Genomic DNA, 20,972 nt, shown 5'->3' with positions numbered 1-20,972 from the left:
TGGGGGTTGTAGTTCCCTGCGCAACGCCGCCGAGCCGTCCGCATACGGCGTGCGCGAAGCGGCGGTAACTACGGCGGGCGCGCGGCCCTGCCCCGCGGCGCGGGGGAGCCGCGCACAAAATGGCAGCGGGGCCGCGGCGGGGCGGCCCGGCCCGTGACCGGCGGCGGCGGTGGGCCCGGCCCGGCCCGGCCTGTGCGCGGCGCCCGCCGCCAGGTGGCAACTGCGGCCCGCGGCCGGCCGGGCTGCGCGCCCCGGGGTCCCGCAGCGCCCGCGGCCTCCCCTCCCGGGTGCGGCGGCGGAGCGGGCCCGGTTCCCCCGCAGGCCCCGGTCTGGCTCCCGCTCTGTCGGTGCCGCTTTGCCCTGGGCCCAACGCCGGGCCGGGCCCCTGCCCCCTTGCCAGCCCGGTGGCCATTCCTCGCTAACTTCGGTGTTTGTTATCCTGGATTTCCCCTCGTTTTGCCCTGCAGAATTGGCTTTTCCCCCCAGAGTCACTTAATTGACCGGAGTGAAGCATCCGCCGGCCCCTCTGCTGCAGAGGACGCTGTGGGGGGGAGCATGGCCGGGTCCCCGCTGCTGCCTCCTCCCAAACCCCACCATGTCCCGGGCTGGAGCGTGACCTGGCTCAAGGGATTTGCCCCCAAAAACAGGGCTGGTTTCCCCGGCGCCCTGGGGTCCAGGACGGGCCGACCCAGCTCCTGCAGAGGCCGGGGTGCCTGGGTGAGAGCCGCGGCCGCACCGTGGAAACCGTGGGCCCAGCAGCGCTCGCCCCGCTCCCCTGCCTGCGTGGGCGTCGCGGCCGCGGGAGGAGCCGCCGGCGGCTCTTTGCCCGAGTCCCGCAGCCCCTCACCCCGGGTCACTGCCATTAGGTAAAGGAGCAGCTCCTCTTGGCTTGGGTATCTCCCCGCTGCGCTTTCCTTGTATTGTACGGGCCTGGGTCATCGAGGAAATCTTACGGGTCCTTCTGCTGCCGAGTGGTCACTGGGGAAGCCCGGCCCCCTTCCCCCCATTGTCAGCGGCCGGGCTGTATCCTCGCTCCGAGCCCCGGCCCCTAAAAATAGCTCTTTGTCAGGCGATTGTTCCGACACCTTCGCCGCGGCATTGACGTGGGCCGGAGCGGGACAGAGATGGGGTAGGTGGAGGGGAAGGGCTGGAGATGCCCCCTGGGAGCTGCTCCGAGGATTCGCCGCTGATAACGGCTCCCGCTGCCCTCCCGCCCGCCGCCCCTCGCCTCTCCCCCACCTGCCCTCCCCCCCAGCAGCTCCCCGGGGCCACGGCGGGACCCACTCCAGGGGCTGGGACGGGGCCGTGGCGGCAGCTCCTGGCCCGGCATCCCTGCCCGCGGCGGGGACCCCCCAGGAGGCCGCCCCGCTGGCCCCCCTTGGCCCTGCTACGCTGGAGGTGGCCGTCCCTCTGGGCCCCCCTGCCCGGCCGCCCCAGCTGTGGAAACAGGCTTTAATTTCCCAGGAGTTGGAGCAGGTCGGGATTAAAATAGCCTCTGGGCCCAGATGCCGTTCCTGGCACCGCAGGAGACGCCGCGCTGGCCCGAGCTGCCCGCGGCCCGGAGGAGGCGGCTGCGGGCTCAGCCGTGGGCTCGGCCGCAGGGCAATGCCGGGTGCCGTGGGGCGATGCCGGGCGCCATGGGGTGATGCCGGACCGGCAGCCTGCTCGTGCGCCCGCCGCAGCCCCGGGCCGGGCCAAGCCCCCACGGGGCAGGGCGCGGGGCCAGCCCCGCTCTGATTACCCCCAGCGCTTTTTCCTTTTTCTCCCTTAATTTACTGAGTGCTAAATCCAAATATTACAACTTCCCCTCCGCGCCGCTGGTTACGCAGGCGGCCCCCGGCCGGGCATTGTCTTATTGTTTGCGGAGGGAAGCTCCGACGGGAGATTAACCTGGCTTTCACCCCGCGCAGCGGCCTCACACCCTGTCCCTGCCGGCGCGGCCGTGCCCCGGGGAGCGGGGCCAGGGTCCCGGCACGGTGCGGGGGTGCAGGGCCAGCGCCGGCCCCCCCGGGCGCTGCGGCAGGGCCTCGGGAGCTCACCTCTCCCCGGGGACCTGCAGGGACGGCGTGGGGGCTGCCCGCTCCGGCACCGCTGGTCCCAGCCCAGGGCACGGAGCTGGTGGCCGCCGGCACGGCTGTGGGACGGAGGTGCCCGGCACGGGGAGTCCCGGGCTCTCGAGCAGCCCCTGTGCCCCCATCCTCCCCCGGGACCTGGTAGGGTGCTGGTGATGCCGGTGTGGTCTGCGGCTCGGTGCGGGGGTCCAGGCCCCACAGGGAGGCAGGGACTGCCCCGCGCCCCGGCCCCTGGCTGCCCCTCACACCAGCCCATGGGGTGTCCATCACACTGACCTGTGAGGTGTCCATCACACCCCAGACTGTGGGGTGTCCATCACACTGACCCATGGGGTGTCCATCACACTGACCCATGGGTACCCATTACACCCCAGTTTATGGTGTATCCAGCATATCCTGGTTTGTGGTGTGCCCATCGCACTGGCACATGGGTGCCTGTCACATCCCAGGTTGTGGTGTGTCCATCACACTGACCCACGGGTGCCCATCACACCCCAGCCCGTGGGGTGCCCATCGCACTGACCCACGGGTGCCCATCATGTCCCTGGCTGTGCTGTGCCCATCGCACTGATGCCTGGGCTCCAGCCAGGGCCGGTGTCGGAGCCTCGACCGATCGCCACCGCAGCGGGGACAAGTGCCCGAGCCCCGCTCCGGTGGAGGTGCCGGACGCGCTGGGGTCCTTGCCGCCAGCACCCGCCGTGGGGCAGAGCCCGGGGAGCGCCGGGCAGCACCAGGGGCGTCACCGGGCACGGAGGGTGGCTGTGGGGGGCGAAACGCCCCGGGGTCCCGGTGGGCTCCGTCCCCGCGGCCGGGGCGGCGGCGCTGCTCGCCCGGCTCTGTCCTCCCACGCGGCACCGGGCTTGGCCGGAGCCCGGCTCCGGGCGCAGCCCTGCCGCGTTCCCGCCCCGCTGGCCCGGCAAGGTTAAACTCGCCGAGAGGCCGAAATATTTGGGAGGGGAATGGAGAAGGGAAAGGGAAAAAAAAAAAAAAAGTTCTATAAAAAGAACGTTTAAAAACACCAGTTAAAGAAAAAACTGCGCGGCGCGGCGTGCAGCTGCGGTTCTGGTTCCAGTTCCCAGGTGATGTCAGGCCTGGAGCCCCTCCAGCGGCGGCCCCTCGGCGACGGTCTTGGTGGGTTCAGCACGGAGTGTTTTTCCTTCCTGAGACTCGGGGACACCTTCCTGTCTCAGAGAAAGCGGCCAAGAGCCGTTCCAAGGGTGTCCGCGCGCAGGAAGGGGAGAGGATGGGAGGGGAGCCGGAGCGGGGCCGCGCGGCCCGCCGTGGGGCCGGACCCCCCACGGACCCCCGCGGACCCCGGCACGGCCGAGGGCGCCGGGCTCCCAGCAGCGCCGGCTCCCGGCCTCTGAGTCACGCTGTGCCTCTCGCTGCGCTGGGAGGGGCTGGAATGCACTGGGATCCGCGGCCCCGGCGCTGGGACGTGCTGGGATACACTGGGATCCATGGCCCTGGCACTGGGACATACTGGGATACACTGGGAGCCACCGCCCTGGCACTGGGACATGCTGGGATACACTGGGATCTGCAGCCCCAGCACTGGGACGTGCTGGGATACACTGGGGCCCATGGCCTCAGCACTGGGACATGCTGGGATACACTGGTACCCGTGGCCTTGGCACTGGGACATGCTGGGATACACTTGGATCCACCACCCCCACACTAGAACATGCTGGGATAGACTGGGACCCACCACCCCAGCACTGGGACATTCTGGGACACACAGTCCCAGCACTGGGACTTGCTGGGATACACTGGGAACCATGCCCTAGGCACTGGGACATGCTGGGACCCACGGCCTCAGCAATGGGATAAGCTGGGACACGTCCACAGCACTGGGACACAGGAGGGCCCACAGCTCTGGCACTGGGGCATGCTGGAACCCACGACCCCAGCACTGGGACATGCTGGGATACACTGGGACCCATTGCCCCTGCACTGGAACATGCTGGGACCCACGGCCCTGGCACTGGGACATGCTGGGATCCACAGCCCCGGCACTGGGAGCTGCTGGGGCCCGGTCCCTGGCACTGGGAGCCACTGGGACGCTCAGGCTCAGCCCGGGGGCGTGCTGGGCGCTGCAGCCCGGTGTCTGGACACGGTGGCAGCCGGGCAGCAAGTGCTGGGACGCGCTGGGGCACACTGGGATGCGCTGGGATGCACTGGGATGCAGCGGAGCTGCCGTGGGGCGGCTGCACACGGGGGCTTCCCGGGGGCGCGGGGGCTTCCCAGGAGCGCGGTGTCGGCTCGCCGGCTGCTCCTCCAAGGGAAGCTCGTCGCCTTTCATGTGCTGCGGGGCTGTTTGCGGAGCGGCGGCCCCCTCCCCGCGCCGCCCCCCGAGGCGGCCCAGGGCCGGGATTCGGTGTCCCGGGATGTTTGGAGAATCTCACGGCTGTTTGCTGGGGTCTGGGACACATTAGACACGCTGAGAACAGACCTCTCCCACCCACCCCGGTCCCTGCCGGGGACTCGCGCGCGCAGCTGCGCCGCGCTGTCAGCTCCATAAATCAAGCCCTGGGGGAAGGGAGGCCGGCGGCTCGGCCCCGCGCCCCGGGGGCCCCCAGGTGCCGGCGGGCCCCCCCCTCGCTCTCCCGCAGCGGGGACGCCCGGCCGGGGCACCCGCAGCGCCCGCCGCGGCCACCCAGGGTCCCGCTCTGCGTCCCCGCACCGGGATGCCGCGGGGACCGGGTGGCCCCGCTCCCTGCTCCCGGCGCTTCTGGGGCTGGGAAAGGCGAATCGGCCCCCCCGGCCCGCAGCTGCGTCCTGCCCCGGGGACCCGCGCGTCCCCCGAGCCCGGCACCTCCCCCGGGCTCGGCCCCCCGCCACCGTCCCCGCAGGCAGCGTCCCCGGGCAGGGACCCCGCGTCCCCGCCTGACCCCGCCGCCCCGCGGCTCCCTGGGGCTCGCAGAGCCGGGAGCACGGCCTGGGTGCGCGTGGGGATGGGGGGGCCGGACCCCCCCACCGCGGCAGGCCGGGCCAGGGCTCTCCGTAGCCGCAGGCCCTCCCGGGTGCAGAGCTGCCGTGGGGATGGGGGCCGCGGTGGCAGTGTGGGCCGGGAGTGCTCCCGCGTGGGACCCCCGTGTGCATCCCGCCCCGGCACCCTCCCGCTCCAGCACCCCGTGTGCATCCCGCTCTGGTGCCCCACATGCATCCCACCCCAGCCCCCTCCTGCTCCAGCACCCCGAGTGCATCCCGCCCCGGCACCCTCCCGCTCCAGCGCCCTGTGTGCATCCCGCTCTGGTGCCCCACATGCATCCCACCCCAGCCCCCTCCTGCTCCAGCACCCCGAGTGCATCCTGCCCCAGCACCCTCCCACCCCGGCGTCCCCCCACTCAGGCGCCCCACGTGCATCCCGCACCGGCACCCTCCTGCTCCGGTGCCCCGTGTGCATCCCGCTCCGGCGCCCCACATGCATCCCGCTCCATTGACCCGCGCGCATCCCGCCTTGGCACCCTCCCGCTCCAGCACCCCACGTGCATCCCGCTCCGGTGCCCCGTATGCATCCCACCTCGGTGCCCTCCCGCTCTGGTGCCCTGTATGCATCCCACCCCAGTGCCCTCCCACTCCGGTGCCACACATGAATCCTGCTCCATTGACCCGCGTGCATCCCGCCTTGGCACCCTCCCGCTCCAGCACCCCACGTGCATCCCGCCCTGGTGCCTTCCCACTGCGGTGCCCCACGTGCATCCTGCCTCAGCATCCTCCTGCTCCAGCGCCCTGCGTGCATCCCGCCCCGGCGCCCTCCCGCCTCGGTGCCTCGTGTGCATCCCGCCCCGGTGCCCTCCCGCCTCGGTGCCTCGTGTGCATCCCGTCCCGGTGCCCTCCCGCCCTGGGGTCCGGCCAGGGAGCGACGGGCCGAGGGAGGGGGCCGACGGCGCTGGGCCGGCGGGGCCGGGGCGTCGCGCAGGCAGGCACCAGCCCGTCAGAAAAATAAGGTTTATTTTCCAAGCGGCCGCGTGCGAACGGGCAGCGCCCGCGGGGCCGCGACGCCTTCTCCCCCCGAGCTCCGGCGCCGCCGGCCGCACACGGGCCGTTTCGCAGCGCGGCCCGGCCCAGCCCGGCCCGGCGGGACCGCGGTCAGCCGGGGGTCCCGCGCCCCGCGCCGGCGGCCGGGCGCCTCGGCCCGGAGCGGCCCCGGTGCCGGCGTCGGTGCCGGCGCGGTCCCAGCCCGCGGCCCCCGCTCCGCTCCCGCCGCCCCCGCGGGCGGCTCCCTCCCTCCCCGGTGCGGCCTCCGGAGCCGCCGTGCCCGGCTCCGGCCGGCCGTGCCGCTGTGTCCGGCGGGCGCCCCGGGCCCGGTCACCTCCGCGGCACGCGCAGCGCCGGCACCCCCCGCGCCTTCAGGCAGCCGCCCCCGAGCTCCCGCCGGGCGCCCTGCGGGGAGAGAGGGCAGCGCTGCGGCACGCGCGGCTCCCAGCCGTCCCGCCGGGTCCCAGCACCGCCCGGCACCCGGTATCACCCGGTATCACCCGGTATCACCCAGCCCAGCACTGCCCAGCATCACCCAGCATAGCCCAGCCCAGCACTGCCCACCATAACCCAGCATAGCCCAGCCCAGCACTGCCCAGCACCGCCCAACACCGCCCAGTATAACCCAGCCCAGCACCACCCAGCACCCAGTATCACCCCGTATAACCCAGTATCACCCAGCCCAGCACAGCCCAGCATAACCCAGCCCAGCACCGCCCAGCACCCAGCATAACCCAGTATAACCCAGCACAGCACCGCCCAGCACTGCCCTGCCCAGCCCAGCATAGCCCAGCCCAGCCCAGCCCAGCATAGCCCAGCCCAGCCCAGCCCAGCATAGCCCAGCCCAGCCCAGCCCAGCATAGCCCAGCCCAGCACCGCCCAGCACGGCCCAGCACAGCCCAGCACAGCCCAGCATAACCCAGCCCATCACTGCCCAGCCCAGCCCAGCATAACCCAGCCCAGCACCACCCAGCACAGCCCGATATAACCCAGTATAACCCAGCCCAGCACCGCCCAGGACCGCCCAGCACAGCCCAGCATAACCCAGTATAACCCAGCCCAGCATAACCCAGTATAACCCAGCATAACCCAGTATAACCCAGCCCAGCCCAGCCCAGCCCTGCTCAGCCCAGCACTGCCTGGCAGAGCCCAGCATGGCCCAAGTTTAGCCCAGCATGGCCCCATATAACCCAGGATGGCCCAGTATAACCCAGTGCTCTCCAGCACTGCCCTGCACAGCTCAGCCCAGCACCACCCAGCACAGTCCAGTATAACCCAGCACAGGCCAGTTCACAGCTCAGCCCAGCACCACTCAGCTCAGCCCAGCAACACCCAGCTCAGCCCAGTTCCAGCCCAGTTCCAGCCCAGCGCAGCCCAGCACAGAGCAGCAAGGCCCTGCCCAGCTCCAGCCCATCGCCCTCGGTGTCTCCGGGGGTCCCGGCGGCCGAGGGGCCGTGCCCAGGCCGGGTGCCGGTGCCCTCGGGCACGGGACCCCCTCGGCGCCCAGCGGGAAACACCGGCGAGCGGCTCCCGCACCGGTGCCGGCTGCCGGGCTGCCGCGGGGAGGCTGCACCGTGGGGCCGAGGAGGACGAGGGGCTGCGGGGGCCGGGCTGAAGGGCAGAGCCCCTGCGGGCGGGCGGCGTGCCGGGCACGAGGCCGCCGTGGAGAGCCGCGAGGAGCACGGGAGCCCCGGCCGTGCCGGGCCGGGATGCAAGCCGGGGTTCCCGCGCCGCGGGCACATTCCCGCAGCATCCCGGTGCCGCAGCTCGGCCGCGGGGGACGGGGACGGCCAGCGAGCCCGGCTCCCCGCAGCATCGCCACGGCCCCCCGGACCCCCCCGGCCGGCGCGGCCCGGCCCTCTGACGCGAGCGGGAGCTGTGGGCGTGCAGGATTTGGCCGGGAGCGGCCGAAACCTCCGGCGGGGGCTGCAGGCAGCGCTCCCGGACGCGCGGCGCGCCGGCCGGGCTGGGCACCCCCGGGCTGGGCACCCCCGGGCCGGGCACCGCCGGGGCGCCGGCCCCACTCACCCCCTTGCGCTGGTTGCTGAGGCAGAAGGTGCAGATGCTGCGGGGCTGCTTGCCGTCGCGGTCGCCCTTGGCGGCGTAGAGGGCGCTGAGGCAGGGCTGCCCGTCCTCGCAGCCCTCGCCCAGCAGCAGCACGTTGGCCAGGTGCGAGATGTAGCTGGAGGCCAGGCGCAGCGTCTCGATCTTGGAGAGCTTGCGGTCCACGGGCTCGGTGGGGATGAGGGTGCGCAGGGCGGTGAAGGCCGTGTTGACGCTCTGGGTCCGGTCCCGCTCGCGCGCGTTGGCCGCCTGCCTCTGCTTCACCACCACCATGGGCCCCGGCTTGCGGGGCAGCTTGCGGCGCGGCTCGGCGCCCTCGCAGCAGCCGAACGACTGGTCCGAGGCGTCGCTCTCGCTGCGGTTCTCCTCGTCCTCCGAGAGCAGGCCGATGTCGGGGTAGAGCACGCGGGCGGCCACGGGGCGCAGCATGGTGAAGGCCATGGCCGGGCCCCCCCCGCGCCGCCCCCGGCGCTGCCGCGAGCCCTCGCCGCCGCCGCGGCCACCGGCTCCGGGCGCCTTCCCGGCTGGCTGCTCCGCTGCCGCGTCCGAGCGGGGCTGGGACGGCCGGCCGCGGGGGGAACCGGCCTTTATACGGCCGGGGAGGGGCCGCGCCGGAGCCCACCCCCAGCCGGCCCCCGGCTGCGGCCCGGCCAGGCAGCCGGCCAGCGTCCTCGCCCGGCCGGGCGCCGGGGCCCGCGTGCTCGCACCGGGCGGGCGGCCCCCGCGGCCCCTCTCCCTCGGCCGTGCACCCTGCGCGGGGGGCGGCAGCGGCTCTGCCGGCCGCCCGAGCGTTTCCTCCCGCCCGGAGGAAGGTGCGCGCCGGCGCTGGAAAAACGGCGTCTTTTCCTGTAAGGGCAGAGCAGAGGCTGCATGCAGCCGGTGCATCCCGCATCCCACATCCCGTGTCCCGCATCCCGCATCCTGCATCCCTCATTGTACATCCCGCATCCTGCATTCTGCATCCCGCATCCCCCATCCTGCATCCTGCATCCCCCATCCCTCATCCTGCATCCCGCATCCCCCATCCTGCATCCTGCATCCCCCATCCCTCGTCCTGCATCCTGCATCCCCCATCCTGCATCCCACATCCCGCATCCTGCATCCCGCATCCCCTATCCTGCATCCCGCATCCCCCATCCCTCATCCTGCATCCCCCATCCTGCATCCCGCATCCTGCATCCCGCATCCCCCATCCTGCATCCCCCATCCCACATCCCCCATCCCGCATCCCACATCCCGCATCCGGCATCCTGCACAGGGCCGGGTGCCCACTCCCCGCCCCCGGCTCCAGCACGGGGCTTGGAGCAGCCCGGCAGGCGCAGGACTCAGCCCAGTGCTCCCCCCGAGCCCCAGCTCTTGGGGGGGGGGTTCCTCCCCGGCTGCCCCCCGTCACCGCAGGGATGTGCCCCACTCCCGCGGCCGGCATCCCGTCCGGCTGCCAGCCCTGGGGGCTGCTGGGGGGAAACACAAACTGATGGGGCAAAAAGAGGCGGCTCGGGGACTTGCTGGCGGCTGGGGCCGGGACGGTGACCCCGGGGTGCAGCGGGGCCGTGGGGACCCCCCGAGCGAGGCGGGCGGCCGGGGGCGGCGGCACGGCACGGTGCCCCCCGCGATGCTCCCCGGCGGGGGCCGGCCCCGAGCAAAAGGCCGGTGCCCCCCGCGGAGCCCAGGTGTTCCCGGGGGCGGGCGCCCCGGCCATTTGTCCAACCTCGCGGCGCCCGTAAATCACGCGGCGGGAGGGAGACGGCCGGGAGCCCCGGCGAGCGGTGCCCGGCTGCGGGTGCTCGAGCCCCCGGCCGCGGCGGGCCGCGTGGAGGAGGAGGAGGAGGAGGAGGAGGGAGGAAGCACCAGCCGGGTCCCGGGTGACCCTGGGGTGCGGGCGGCTCCGGGAGCGTCCCCGGGACCACGGCTGGGGTCTGCGGGACGAAGGCTTCCCGCGCAGCCCTGGGCGCGGGACTGCGGCAGCCGCGGCCTGACAGCGGCAAGACGGATGGCGGGGCTGTGTACTCAGCTGCGGCCGCCCCACACATGGCCACCAGCTGACGGGGGGGGCTGCAGGGGGGCACCCCGCCGAGCTGCCCTGGGGCGCACGCCTTTGGGGGGGGGCACCGCCACGCACGGGGGCATGCGTGTGCGCGCGTGTGCATGCACGTGCATGCGCGCGTGTGCACCCAGCTGCATGGGTGCATGTGCAGGGATACGTGCGTGTGTTTGGGTGCATGCACATTGCGTGTGCGTGCGTGTGCGTGCAGGCAGGGACGTGTGCACGGCCTCACACACTCCCTCGGCCTCCGCCGGCTCCCGTGCACCCCCAGGCAGCGGGGCAGCCCCGCCGCGGAGCGAGGCGGCGGCAGAGCCTGCTGCTGCCCGGCCACCGGCCCTGGCTGCCTCCGGATGCCGCAGCCGCTGGGGCGCAGGACGCGGGCGGCCGCCGGGCTTTCCTGCGCGCCGGCCGGGCGCGGGGCAGGACGTGCTTCCCCGTGCCGGCCCCCCCCGGACAATGGGAGCCGCGTGCCTGACTCAGCCGCGGCGCGAGGCGAAGCCGGGGCCGGGGGAAGCGGCCTCGCGCTCACAGCAACCCCCCCGCCCGGCCGCCCCACGTCCCCCTCGAGGCCGAGCTGAGCCGGTGCCAGGACGCGGCTGTGTTTGGCATGACGCTTCTCCAGCTGATCGCGGCCAAACGACCGCGCTCCGGCAGCCGTGCCGGCGGGATCGGCGACCCGCGGCGTGTGGATGCGGCCGCGGCCCCGTGCCTGCGCCCCGGCAGGGGAAGGGGCTGCTCTGCTCTGTGCGGTGTGGGGAAGCCGACCCACAGCACGGGATGCTGACCCACGGCACGGGATGCTGACCATGGGGCAGGATGCTGACCCACAGTGCAGGATGCTGACCCACAGCATGGGCTGCTGACCCATGGTGCAAGATGCTGACCCACAATGCAGGATGCTGACCCACAGCGCGGGATGCTGACCCACAGTGCAGGATGCTGACCCACGGTGCGGGATGCTGACCCACGGCGCGGGATGCTGACCCACAGCGCGGGATGCTGACCCATGGTGCAGGATGCTGACCCACGGCACACAACGCTGACCCACAGCAGCACCCAGCCCCGCTGCGTGGGGTGGCCCAGCCGGAGCTGCCGGCACAGCCCGGCCAGCGGAGCGGTGTCCCTGGGGGTCGGGGCGCTGGGAGCCCCACGGCGCTGGGAGCCTCCCTCCGCGCGCAGGGAAGTGCCCCCTGCCCTCGTGGGCTGCGGAGTGTTTATCCGAGAGGTGATACTTAAGTGTAAGAAAATAAACAGGGAGCAGATGGCACGGGGGGCCGGGGCTGCCCCCAGCCCCGCGGGGCCCCCCGGCCCTGCTGGGAAAACACCGCTGGCAGCGAGGCAAATGGATTCCAGACCCCGCGTTAACGCCGGCACATGTGGCCGCTGCGGCCTGACCCCGCTGAACCCGGCGAAGCGGCCCCATCCCCTCCCGTCCCCTCCTGTCCCGCACCGCCGGCACCCTGCGCCGGAGGGGGATGCCGGCACCGGCCCCGCCGTCCGCGGCTCCCTGCGTCGGGCGCGTCCAGGGCTGCAGCTGCGCGGCGGTGCCCTGCGCCCGCCGAGCCCGGGAGCTCGGCCCCGGCCCTCGGGGTGCATTCAGGATCCCGCTGGGTCCGCGAGCAGCGAGCAGGGCTGGGCTTGCTAAAGGGGCCGGGGTTCCTGCAAAACCTTTTGAAGTGCACGAAATCGGTCCCCCGCGAGGGCTGACCCTGCCCTTTGGGGAGGTCAGGGCCGGAGCTGCCGGGCGCGGGGCTGCCCCTCGCCGCGGAGGGCCCCGGCGGTCCCGCGCCGGCGGCCGGGCCGGGCGCTACCTGCGGGGCGCAGCGCCGGCGGTCTGGAAGGCATTACACGCCTGTCGCCCGGGGCAGTCTGTCCCAGTTCCGGAGCCGGACCCTCCCCAGCCAGCCCAGATTAAGAGGCAGCGAGTCCACAAAGCGCCTTTGTTCCTGCCCTGGAACGAATGGATTGGAGGCAGCCGAGATCGGCTGTCAGCTGCGACACCGGAGAGCCCGCAGGTCAGGCAGAGGGAAGGGGGACAGGTGGAGGGACGGACGGACGGGGAAATAGCTGTTTGGCACAAGAGCTCGCTGCTGCACCAGCCGGCACGGTTGCGGCGGGGAAACCGAGGCAGTGGGCAGAGCCAGGAGAGCAGGGCGGCACCCGGGGAGAAGCTCAGCTCCGCCGAGTGCCTAAAACAGCATCGCTGCAGCCCGGCCCGGCCCCGGCACCTCCCTGCCGGTGCTCAGCAGGGCCCAGCGCCCTGGCTCTGCCCCGAGCCGCAGCGCCCAGCCTGACCCACGGCACGGGAGCTGCCAGCCTGCCCTGGCTGCCGGCCCGCGTGGCCGAGACCTGAGGGTGGTCTCGGGGGGGGCCGCTGGCCTGGCACGGACATCCTGGCTGTGTTTGCCGGGGATGGAGACGGGCAGAGCGGATCCTGCAGTGGATCCTGCAGGAGCCAGCAGCCCCGGCTGATCCCCGTGCGCGGGGACACGGCTGGGAGCAGTGCCAGGGCAGAGCCCGATGCCGGGCAGGGTCGGGGCCGCGGCCTGGGGTGAAACCGGTCCCGGCCGTGGGGTGCCCGTTTCGACAGGCAGCCGGGCCGGGGATGCCTGAGATCTGCCGCAGCCGGAGGAGCTGCCACCTCGTCCCTCCCTCCCGCGCTCGAACGAGAGGAAACTTTTTAGCACGCCACAATTCTTCGGAGAAATTTATGGCCCATGAGGGAGCCCAGGCCGGGGCTGTTCGCTCGGCGAGCACTTGCAGGGCTTCCTCCTGGCCGGAGGGCAGCTTTGATGCGGCACATGCAGCGGGAGCCTCCTGCGGCCCCCCCTCGCAGAGCCATGCTGGCACGGCAGCCCCCAGCCCGCCCTGCCCTTCCTCCCTGCGGCCCCGGCGGAAGCGCCTCGCTGGCGGGCAGCAGCACCAGCCGGGGGGGGCCGATGGCCATGGGACGTGCCCCATCCCGCGGGCAGTGCTGCCGGGTGCCCCGGACTGGGCACGCTGCAAACGCGACGGGAGGCAGCCGGACCGCTGCCCTGCCTGCGGACCTGCCCGCCCGGTGAGCCGTGCCCTCCTCCCAAGCCTCTCCCCGGCCCCGGAGGATGGGATCTTTCCCAGGCGGAGCGGGGCTGAGGGGCAGAGCGAGGGCAGGGGTGTCCGGACGCGGTTCCTGTCCCAGTCCCGCTGCTGACTCACAGCGTGCTGGGGTGAGTCAGTGGCCTTTCCCCTCCCTGGACCGAGGCTCCCGGCTCACAGGGATGCTGAGACGCCTGCGGGATGCTCGTGGTGGTTTTTCCAGCCTGCACATGGGCTGGAGACGTGGCGTTTGCGGAACTGTCAGCATCCCGGCATGGCGGGACCGCAGTGCTCCCGCAGCTGGGGCATGGCCCAGCCTGACTGCAGCTGCATGCCCGAGGGGCCTGGCAGGGCCTCTGTCCCCCCAGAGAGCATCTGTCCCCAGCCTGTCTGCCCACAGCCATCTTGCTAGCAGCAGCCCTGCCTGGTGCCCACACCGCACTGTGCCATCGCGTACCTCTTGCCCTGACCCCAGGCTCCCCCAGCACCAGGCCCCAAAGCCATTGGAGTTTGACCGTCTTTATTCCAGGAGCAGCAGCGGCTGTCCCCAAAGCGCCGGTTTAGGGACCTCACCCCGGGGAAGGGGGCTGGGGGGTGCCGAGGATGTGGGGGCGGGAGGTTCCATGGCAGGCGCGGCTCAGGGTTCTCCTGGGCTGGGACCAGGGCAAGCCCGGAGCCACAGGGAGAGGCCTGGGGACCGGCTCTGCCCCCGTTTGGCTTGGCTCTGGCTCAGCCCGACCCGGTTCGTCTCGGCCCAGCCCGGTTTGTCGCGGCCCAGCTCGGCGCGGCCCGGTTCGGCTCAGCCCCAGCCCGGTTCGGCTCAGCCTGGCCCGGTTCGGCTAGGCCCGGCGCGGTTTGGCTCTGTGCGACCCGGTTCGGCTCAGCCTGGCCCGGTTCGGCTCGGCCCGGTGCGGTTCGGCTCAGCCCCAGCCCGGTTCGGCTCAGCCTGGCCCGGTTCGACTAGGCCCGGCGCGGTTTGGCTCGGTGCGACCCGGTTCGGCTCAGCCTGGCCCGGTTCGGCGCGGCCCGGCGCGGCGCGGCCCGGTTCCCACGGCGGCGCCCGCGGCGGCGCGGCACAAGGGCGCCACCTGCCGGCCGCGCCGGGACGCACCGCGGGGCCGGCGGGGCTCAGCCCCGGGCCCCCCCCGGGCCCCCCCCCGGGCCCCCCCCGGGCCGCGGTCCCCACCGCCGCGCCCTCCCCGGCCTCAGGGGCGCCGCTGCCTCCCCGCAGGGTGGGAGCCCAGGGCGGGGGTCCCTGTCCCCCTCCCCGCCAGAAGGACTTGGGGAGCCCCCGGCACTGCAACCGCCCCGGAGGGACCCCGGGGCCCGGGGACGGGGGGGTCCCTGTCACCCTCCCAGCTGGAGGGGCCCCGGCTCTGCAACCGGCCGCGAAGCGCCCTGGAGACAGGCCCAGCTCAGCCCCCAGGGACCCCAGGGGGACCCCAGGCCACGTGAGCCCCGGACCGGGGGGACCCCGGAATTTGGCGGAGCTCAGCTGGTGGGGACGCCGGGGGGGGGGCGGGCGCAGGGAGCCCCCCGGGCCGGGGCTGCCGCTAGCGCAGGTCGGGGGTGGAGGAGCCCAGGTAGGTGCGGAGGTCGCTGAGGGTGGACGGGATGATCTTGGCGGGGATGGTCTCCCGGCGCAGCTGCCGGTGGGCCGCGTAGCGGTGGCATCCCCCGAAGGAGTAGAAGTAGTCCCCGCCCTGGCTGCCCTTAATCCAGAGCACGTCGATGGGCGGCACCCGCTCGGGATCCTCCTGCGCAGCGGGAGAGGTCCGGGAGCAACGCAAACCCCCCGCGCCGGGGCCGCGGGGCTGCGAGCTTCCCCAGCAGTGCCCCAGCACCCCGGAGGCGGCGGGGGGCCGCGGTTACCTGCAGCGTCTCCACCAGGCTCTGCACCTTGGCCGGCTCCAGCACCGCCGGGATGGGCCGGATGAGGACGCGCAGCGGCACGTTGTGCACGGCCGAGACGTGCCGCGTGTGGATGCTGCCGCCGCCGGCCTCGGCCATGGCTGCTGCCGGCAGCCGGCTGGGCCCCGCCGCAGGGCCGCGGCGCTCCGCCCCGAGCAGCGCCGCTCCCAGCCGGGCCGCCCCGCTTCCTCCCGGGCCCGCCAGCGTCCCCGCCCCGCCGATCTGCAGAGTCACCGTGAAGCAGCAGGACGGGTCCGGCCGCGGCTGCCGCTCGCCCGGCTGCGCCGCTGCAGCACGCTGCGCCGAGGCCTGGGAGCCGCTGCGCCCGGGGGCCGCGATGCCCGGAGCCCCGCTGCTCCCCCGCCCCGGCGCCGGCTGGGGGGGGTTTTGCGGGCGAGCGGCGTCCCGCCGGCGCGATCGGTGACCGTCGGCCCCTGGCGGGAGCCGGGGCGACGGGGGCGCCCGGGAACGGGGCTGCGAGAGGCTGCGGCCAGCCTGGCTGTTTGCGGAGTGAGTCGGGCGGTGCCTCGGCAGCTGGATGGTCGCGCTCCCCCCTGCCCGGACGCCTCCCGGCGCGGCCGTGGCTAATCCCGCCGGAGCGCAGGCCCAGCAAGGGGGTTGCTGATGACTGGGGGGGGCTGCAAACAGTTTGCCCCCATCTGGCAGCCGTTTGTGGAGCCTTTGCAGGGCGCCCGGACCCGGGAGCACCTGGGTCCCCGCTGACACGTGCCGGCACGTGCTCTCAGCTGGGAGCAGCGAAATCTGCGACCGAGCGTGGGTGCCCGGCGTGGCCGCGGGGCTTTGGGGGGGTTTGGAGCAGATCGGAGCACTGCTGGGATCCTGCCGGCCGTCTCGGCGGATCAGCAGCCGCTCTCCTTTTGTCCAGCCGCCAGTGGCACCTCCGTGACTTATTTTTGGGCAGATGTTTCCCAAGGACACCCCGGATCGCGGCAGCCCCTCGGCGCGAGCGCAGAGCCCCGCGGGGCCCAGGCATGCCCGTGGCTCGCTTCCCGTCCGCCCGGTGCTCGCGTGCGGCCACCCGCCCCGCCGGTACAAATCCCCCAGAGAGGCGTCGTAGTGGCAGAAGTCCCTTTTATATCCCTGAATCACATTACAAGTAATACTGCCGGCGGCCGCTTCGCAGCAGCCTCGTCTCGCCGTGATCTGTCAAATACAAAACCCTGGCAGAAAAAGATCAATCATGCACGGAAAATTATTGCTGTAGTATCGGCTATTTACAGTAGGAACACGGCGCGGGGCCGCGGCGAGCGTCAAGGCTCGTGCCCGCGTGGCGGATGCTCGCGGAGCGGCAGGCAGCATCGCGGCCCGGGGCGTGCGGGAGGCGTCGAGCCGCGTGGGAGCACGCGGCTGCCAGCGGGATGGGGAGGAAGACTGCGGGGAGGAAGGCTGCAGGGAGGAAGACGGTGCAGCGAGGTCTGTGCCTGATGGTGGTGGCAGCTGGTGGTCCGAGGTAGGAGGAGGAGGAGGAGGCGCTGGCAGCGCGGCTCCGGGAGCCGCGGGGCGGCCGAGGGTGCTCTCCGCCGGGGCTTGCATAGAAACACTGCTGTGCTCCCTGCCCGGGCCGGCGCCGGGGCGGGAGGAAGAGGAAGACTCGGCAGCGTCGCGGAAGACGAAGAACAGCTTGGCTTTTGCTTGAGGCTTGCGGCGCACAGAGTCAGGGCCGCTCGGCACGGCCACCCGGCTGCTCGCGCCTCCGCTCCCCGGTGGCTGTCACCCCTGCCAGGCCCCGCGAGCCGCGCGGGAGAGCCGCCGGCGCCGGCACGGCCAAGCCGCGCTTGGCGAATAAATAGTGAGAAGCTTAAATTATAAATAATATAAATAAGAACAAATAAATAGACTCACCCGGACGTTGCAGCGACGCCGACCCCTGCTCCTGCGCGGCCGTCGCCTCGCTGCTGGCGGCATCTCCGGCCGGGGGGGGCTGAGCAATGGCCCCCGGCCAGCTTGGGCGAGGGTCCTGCCCGTGGCCTGGCCCTGGCCGCGTCCCAGGGGGGCCCATGTCCCGCGGGGGCTGGAGGGGCCCTGCCACTCCTGCTCCCCCCGGCTCCGGCCGCTGGCACGTTGGGGGACGCGGCGCCGTGCCGGGCAGGGGGAGCTGGGGGGGCTCGGCAGGACCCCGGGGGTGGGGGGTGCGAGCCCCCCCCCCCCATGGCCGGGGAGCTTTGCTCTCCGCCCCGCAGGGCAGGACGGGCTGGGGGGTCAGCGCCGGGCTCACGTCCCCGACCCCCGTTGCCTTGTCGCCCCCCCAGCCCTATGGTCCCGTCGGGGCTTTGATGGAGGCTTTGCCCCGGAGGGAGCAGGCGGGTGTCTTTTGCCCCCGGCAGTTCCCGGGAGGAGAAGCAGCAGCTCTAAATAAATAGTAGTAATAAATTAAATAAATACGCGCGGAACGTCAGGAGTCGAGGGGAGGGGGGTCCCTGCCGGGTCCGGAAGGGGGTCCCGGGGTGGAGGAGGGTGCCCGGCTGCGGAGGCCCCGAGCGCGGGGGCCGCGGGGCTAGTTGCCCGCGGCGCAGCTGTGCTCGGGGCCGCGGAAGCAGGCGGCCTCGCAGTGCTTGTTGAGGTACGACTTGAGGGCGAAGGTCTTCTCGCACTGCTTGCACTTGTAGTGCTTGAAGGCGGAGTGGGTCTGCATGTGGGCGCGCAGGTTGGAGCGGTCGGCGAAGGCCTTGCCGCAGTGGGCGCAGCCGAAGGGCTTCTCGCCCGTGTGCGAGCGCATGTGGCCCTGCAGCAGCCAGGGCCGGCTGAAGGCCTTGCCGCACACGTCGCACTTGTGCTTGAGGTTGTGGGTGAGCACGTGCATGGCCAGGGCGGGCATGGAGACGTAGGCTTTGCCGCACGTGGGGCACTTCCTGGCCATCTTGCTGTCCAGGCTGCGGTGCGTCTGCTTGTGCCGGCTGAGGTTGGAGGAGGTGGCGTAGGTCTTGCCGCACTCGGGGCAGGAGTGGCGGTGGCTGCCGCGGCGCTGGCTCTCGCTGCGCCGCCGCGACCGCCCGTCCGTGATGAAGAAGGCGTCCATGGAGTAGCTGTCCGTCACCGCCGCCTCGCCGCGGAAGTAGCGGGCGGAGAAGCTGGACCGGGGGCTCTCGGGGTCGCCGTACTCCTCGTGGGCCGGCGCGTAGGCCGGCTCGGCCGGCGGCAGCGCGAGGCCCTGCTTCTTGTCGGCGGCGTAGCCGGCGGGCGCCAGGCAGTGCGGGATGTACCCTGCGGGGACGACACCGCGCGTCACCGGCCCCAGGGGCTGGCGGGGGCTGCGGCGGCCGGGGCCGCTCCCGGGCTCTGGGAACCCCGGGAAAACCGGGCGAGAGGGACGAGACCAGCACGGAGGGGCCTGGGAAAGGTCCCCCTCTTCCCCTCCGTCCCCTGCACCAGGGCTGCTCCCCCGGGAGTGGGGCAGCCCCCCTCTTGGAGAGCAGCCCCAGGGACCCGGCTCTGCCACGGGGCTTCGGGTGCAGCGGCCGCGCGGGGCTCCGGGGAGACATGGCCGGGCTCTGCCGCGTGTCCGCATCGGTGCAAGGGGTCCGGTCCGCTCCCTGCTCCAACATGTCGGGCCGCGGCCGAGCGCGTTCGGGGGGGCTGTGGTTTGTCCCCCTGCGGCTGGGGACCCCGCGCCGCGGTGGGGAGCGGGGCCCGGGGCGGCCGTGGCAGAGCGGCCCCCCCGGCGCGGCTCCCGCGCCGTGCTGACAGCGCGGTCACACGGGCTGTGCAGAAAGCGCTCTGCTCAGCAATTTCTCACGCTGCCTCCGAGCACGCAGCAAGGTTATTTCCAGGAGAGCAGCGTCGGCAGCTTCTGCCCAGCTGCAGCGCATCCCTCCCCCACGGCCCGCTGCTCCCGCCGGGCGGGGGGCGCGAGCAGAGCTCCCACCCGGGCCAGGCGGGTCTCCCCCCCGCCCATGTGCGGCCCAAGTCCCTTTGCGGGGAGCAGCAAGCGTGGAGCGGGAGGGACAGGGGAAGCGGTGGCTGGGCTCCCCGGCTTGCGCGTGGCTGCATCAGGCCCAGACCCGCAGGCAGCCGGGCCGGGCCGTGGCCTGGGACGGACCTGTGCAGCCCCCGCTGCCGGGCCGGGCACCCGGGCCGCCCCGTCGGGCTCCCCGTCGAGGCCGGACGGTTCCCCGAGGCTGCTGCAGCCTTGCCTCGCCGGACAGGGCTCCGGGCCCCCTCTGCACCCCACGGCCGGGGCTGGGGAGGGGGCTGCTCCCCCCGCCACCCTGCCCGGCTCCGGCGGCTCTGCCCTGCGCCCCGGGCAGCCCCCGCCGCCGCGCTCGGAGGGGCTTCGGGCACCGCGGCGAACAATGAAGCGCGTGGGCACGGCGAGGCCCCGCTCGCTGCCTCCCTCCCCGCCACCCCTCCGGCTCGGGGGCGGCGGCGCCGTGTCCCCCCCGAGGGTCCCTCCCCGCCGGGCGGGACGGGGCGCGGGGCTCCCGCGGGGCCGAGGCCCCCTGATACCGCGGCTGCCCGGCGCGACGTTTCCCCGCGGACCAACTTCGGTGGCTCCGGGGGGGGGACGAGGCGCGGGGACGAGCCCCCCCGCGGCCCCCCGGCCACTGCGCGCGCGGCCGCCCCGGCTGCGGGACACAAAGGCCGGGACCCCCCCGCCGCCTCCGCCACCCCGGGACCGCGGCCCTGGGCCTCGCGGGTGCCCCCCCCGCCGGCTCCGCAGCCCCCCCGGCCCCGCGCTGCCCCCGCGGGCGCGCACAATAGCGCGGGGGGGGGGGAGCCCCCCCGGGAGAGGGGGGTCGGCGGCGCCGCTGCCCCGGCCCGGCGCCCGCAGCCCCCGGGCCCCGCACTCACCATCGCCGGCGGCGGGGCCGGGCAGCGCGTAGGGGGGCTCCAGGGGGGCGTAGCTGGGCGCGGGGCCCCCGGCGGCCGGGCAGGCGTCCGCCTTGATCTTCTTGACCAGGAAGGAGCGGGGCATGGCGGGGCCGGGCCGGCGCCTTCAGCACCGGACAGCTCCGGCACCGGCACCGGCACCGGCACCGGCACCGCGAGGGGCCCCGGCCCCGGCCCCCGCCCCGGGCTGCTGCTGGCCGCCGTGCGCCGCCGGGCACCGGCTGTGCGGGCGGCGAGGCGCGGGGAGCCGAGTGCGAGGGGCGGGGAGGGAGGCAGGCGGCGAGGAGGAGGAGGAGAGGAGGAGGAGGAGGAGGGGGAGGAAGGCAGGCGGCCGGGGGGGGGAGGGGGCCGCTCCGCCCGGCTGCGCCCGGAGCCCCCCCGGCGCCCCCGGAGCCCCCCGAGCCGCCGCCAGCAGCGCCGAGCGCCCGCGGCAGCGCAGGGTCCCGGTCCCCGGCCCCGGCACCGGGGACCCGCGGGGACAGGGCCACCGGGGCCTGCTGCCTCCCTCTGCCTTTGTCTCCTGCCAGCAGCTCGCAGGGCCCAGCAGGTCGGGGCTGGGGGTCCTTGTCCCCATCGCTGTCCCTGTTCCTTGTCCCCATCTCTGTTCCCTGCCCGCATCCTTTTCCCCTGTCCCCATCCCTGTCCCTTGTCCCCATCCCTGTCCCTTGTCCCCATCCCCTTCCCTTTCCACTGCTCCCATCCCTGTTCCCTATCCCCACTTCCGTGCCCTCTTCCCTGTCCCTGCATTCCCTTCCATCCCTGTCCCCTGACCCCATCCCTGTCCCCATTCCAGCTCTGTCCCATCCCCATCGCTGTCCACTGTCCCTTTCCCTGTCCCTGCTCCCCGTCCCCGTCTGTTTCCCCTGTCCCCATCCCTGTTCATTGTCCCTTTCCCCATGTCCTGTCCCCTTTCTCCGTCCCCGTCCCCGGGGAAGCGCCGTGACCTTCGCCGCCCGCAGCAGCCGGGCTCGTGGTGG

At 73.5% G+C, this 20,972-nt stretch overlaps 3 protein-coding genes across 3 annotated transcripts; all 3 read right to left on the bottom strand.

Moving 5' to 3' along the window:
- Positions 1–6,333: 6,333 nt before the first annotated feature.
- On the bottom strand, positions 6,334–8,692 carry TCF15 (transcription factor 15). The gene is made up of 2 exons (XM_064521258.1): positions 8,082–8,692; positions 6,334–6,458 (listed from the first exon to the last, which is right to left on the bottom strand). The coding sequence occupies exons 1-2, from the start codon at positions 8,556–8,558 to the stop codon at positions 6,384–6,386; spliced, it is 552 nt and encodes a 183-aa protein (XP_064377328.1). The 5' UTR covers positions 8,559–8,692; the 3' UTR covers positions 6,334–6,383.
- A 5,047-nt stretch (positions 8,693–13,739) lies between these two features.
- SRXN1 (sulfiredoxin 1) lies at positions 13,740–15,357 on the bottom strand. The gene is made up of 2 exons (XM_064521690.1): positions 15,109–15,357; positions 13,740–14,993 (listed from the first exon to the last, which is right to left on the bottom strand). Exons 1-2 carry the CDS (start codon positions 15,244–15,246, stop codon positions 14,790–14,792), a joined length of 342 nt encoding a protein of 113 aa, XP_064377760.1. The 5' UTR covers positions 15,247–15,357; the 3' UTR covers positions 13,740–14,789.
- Positions 15,358–16,222: 865 nt separating this feature from the next.
- On the bottom strand, positions 16,223–20,718 carry SCRT2 (scratch family transcriptional repressor 2). Its single transcript, XM_064521689.1, has 2 exons — positions 19,957–20,718; positions 16,223–18,369 (listed from the first exon to the last, which is right to left on the bottom strand). The coding sequence occupies exons 1-2, from the start codon at positions 20,078–20,080 to the stop codon at positions 17,663–17,665; spliced, it is 831 nt and encodes a 276-aa protein (XP_064377759.1). The 5' UTR covers positions 20,081–20,718; the 3' UTR covers positions 16,223–17,662.
- Positions 20,719–20,972: the final 254 nt, after the last annotated feature.

The sequence above is a fragment of the Dromaius novaehollandiae genome, chromosome 16 (genome assembly GCF_036370855.1).
Source record: "Dromaius novaehollandiae isolate bDroNov1 chromosome 16, bDroNov1.hap1, whole genome shotgun sequence".
NCBI lineage: Eukaryota > Metazoa > Chordata > Aves > Casuariiformes > Dromaiidae > Dromaius > Dromaius novaehollandiae.
Note: the sequence above shows the minus strand (reverse complement) of the source record. Positions and strands in the feature narration are given on the sequence as shown.

Coding starts and splice junctions, on each gene's coding strand:
- TCF15 (XM_064521258.1), bottom strand. CDS start 8,558: ATGGCCTTCACCATGCTGCGCCCCGTGGCCGCCCGCGTGCTCTACCCC. Junction 6,459..8,081: donor TCAGCAACCAGCGCAAGGGG/GTGAGTGGGGCC, acceptor CTCTCCCCGCAG/GGCGCCCGGCGGGAGCTCGG.
- SRXN1 (XM_064521690.1), bottom strand. CDS start 15,246: ATGGCCGAGGCCGGCGGCGGCAGCATCCACACGCGGCACGTCTCGGCC. Junction 14,994..15,108: donor GCCTGGTGGAGACGCTGCAG/GTAACCGCGGCC, acceptor CCCGCTGCGCAG/GAGGATCCCGAGCGGGTGCC.
- SCRT2 (XM_064521689.1), bottom strand. CDS start 20,080: ATGCCCCGCTCCTTCCTGGTCAAGAAGATCAAGGCGGACGCCTGCCCG. Junction 18,370..19,956: donor CGGCCCCGCCGCCGGCGATG/GTGAGTGCGGGG, acceptor TCGTCCCCGCAG/GGTACATCCCGCACTGCCTG.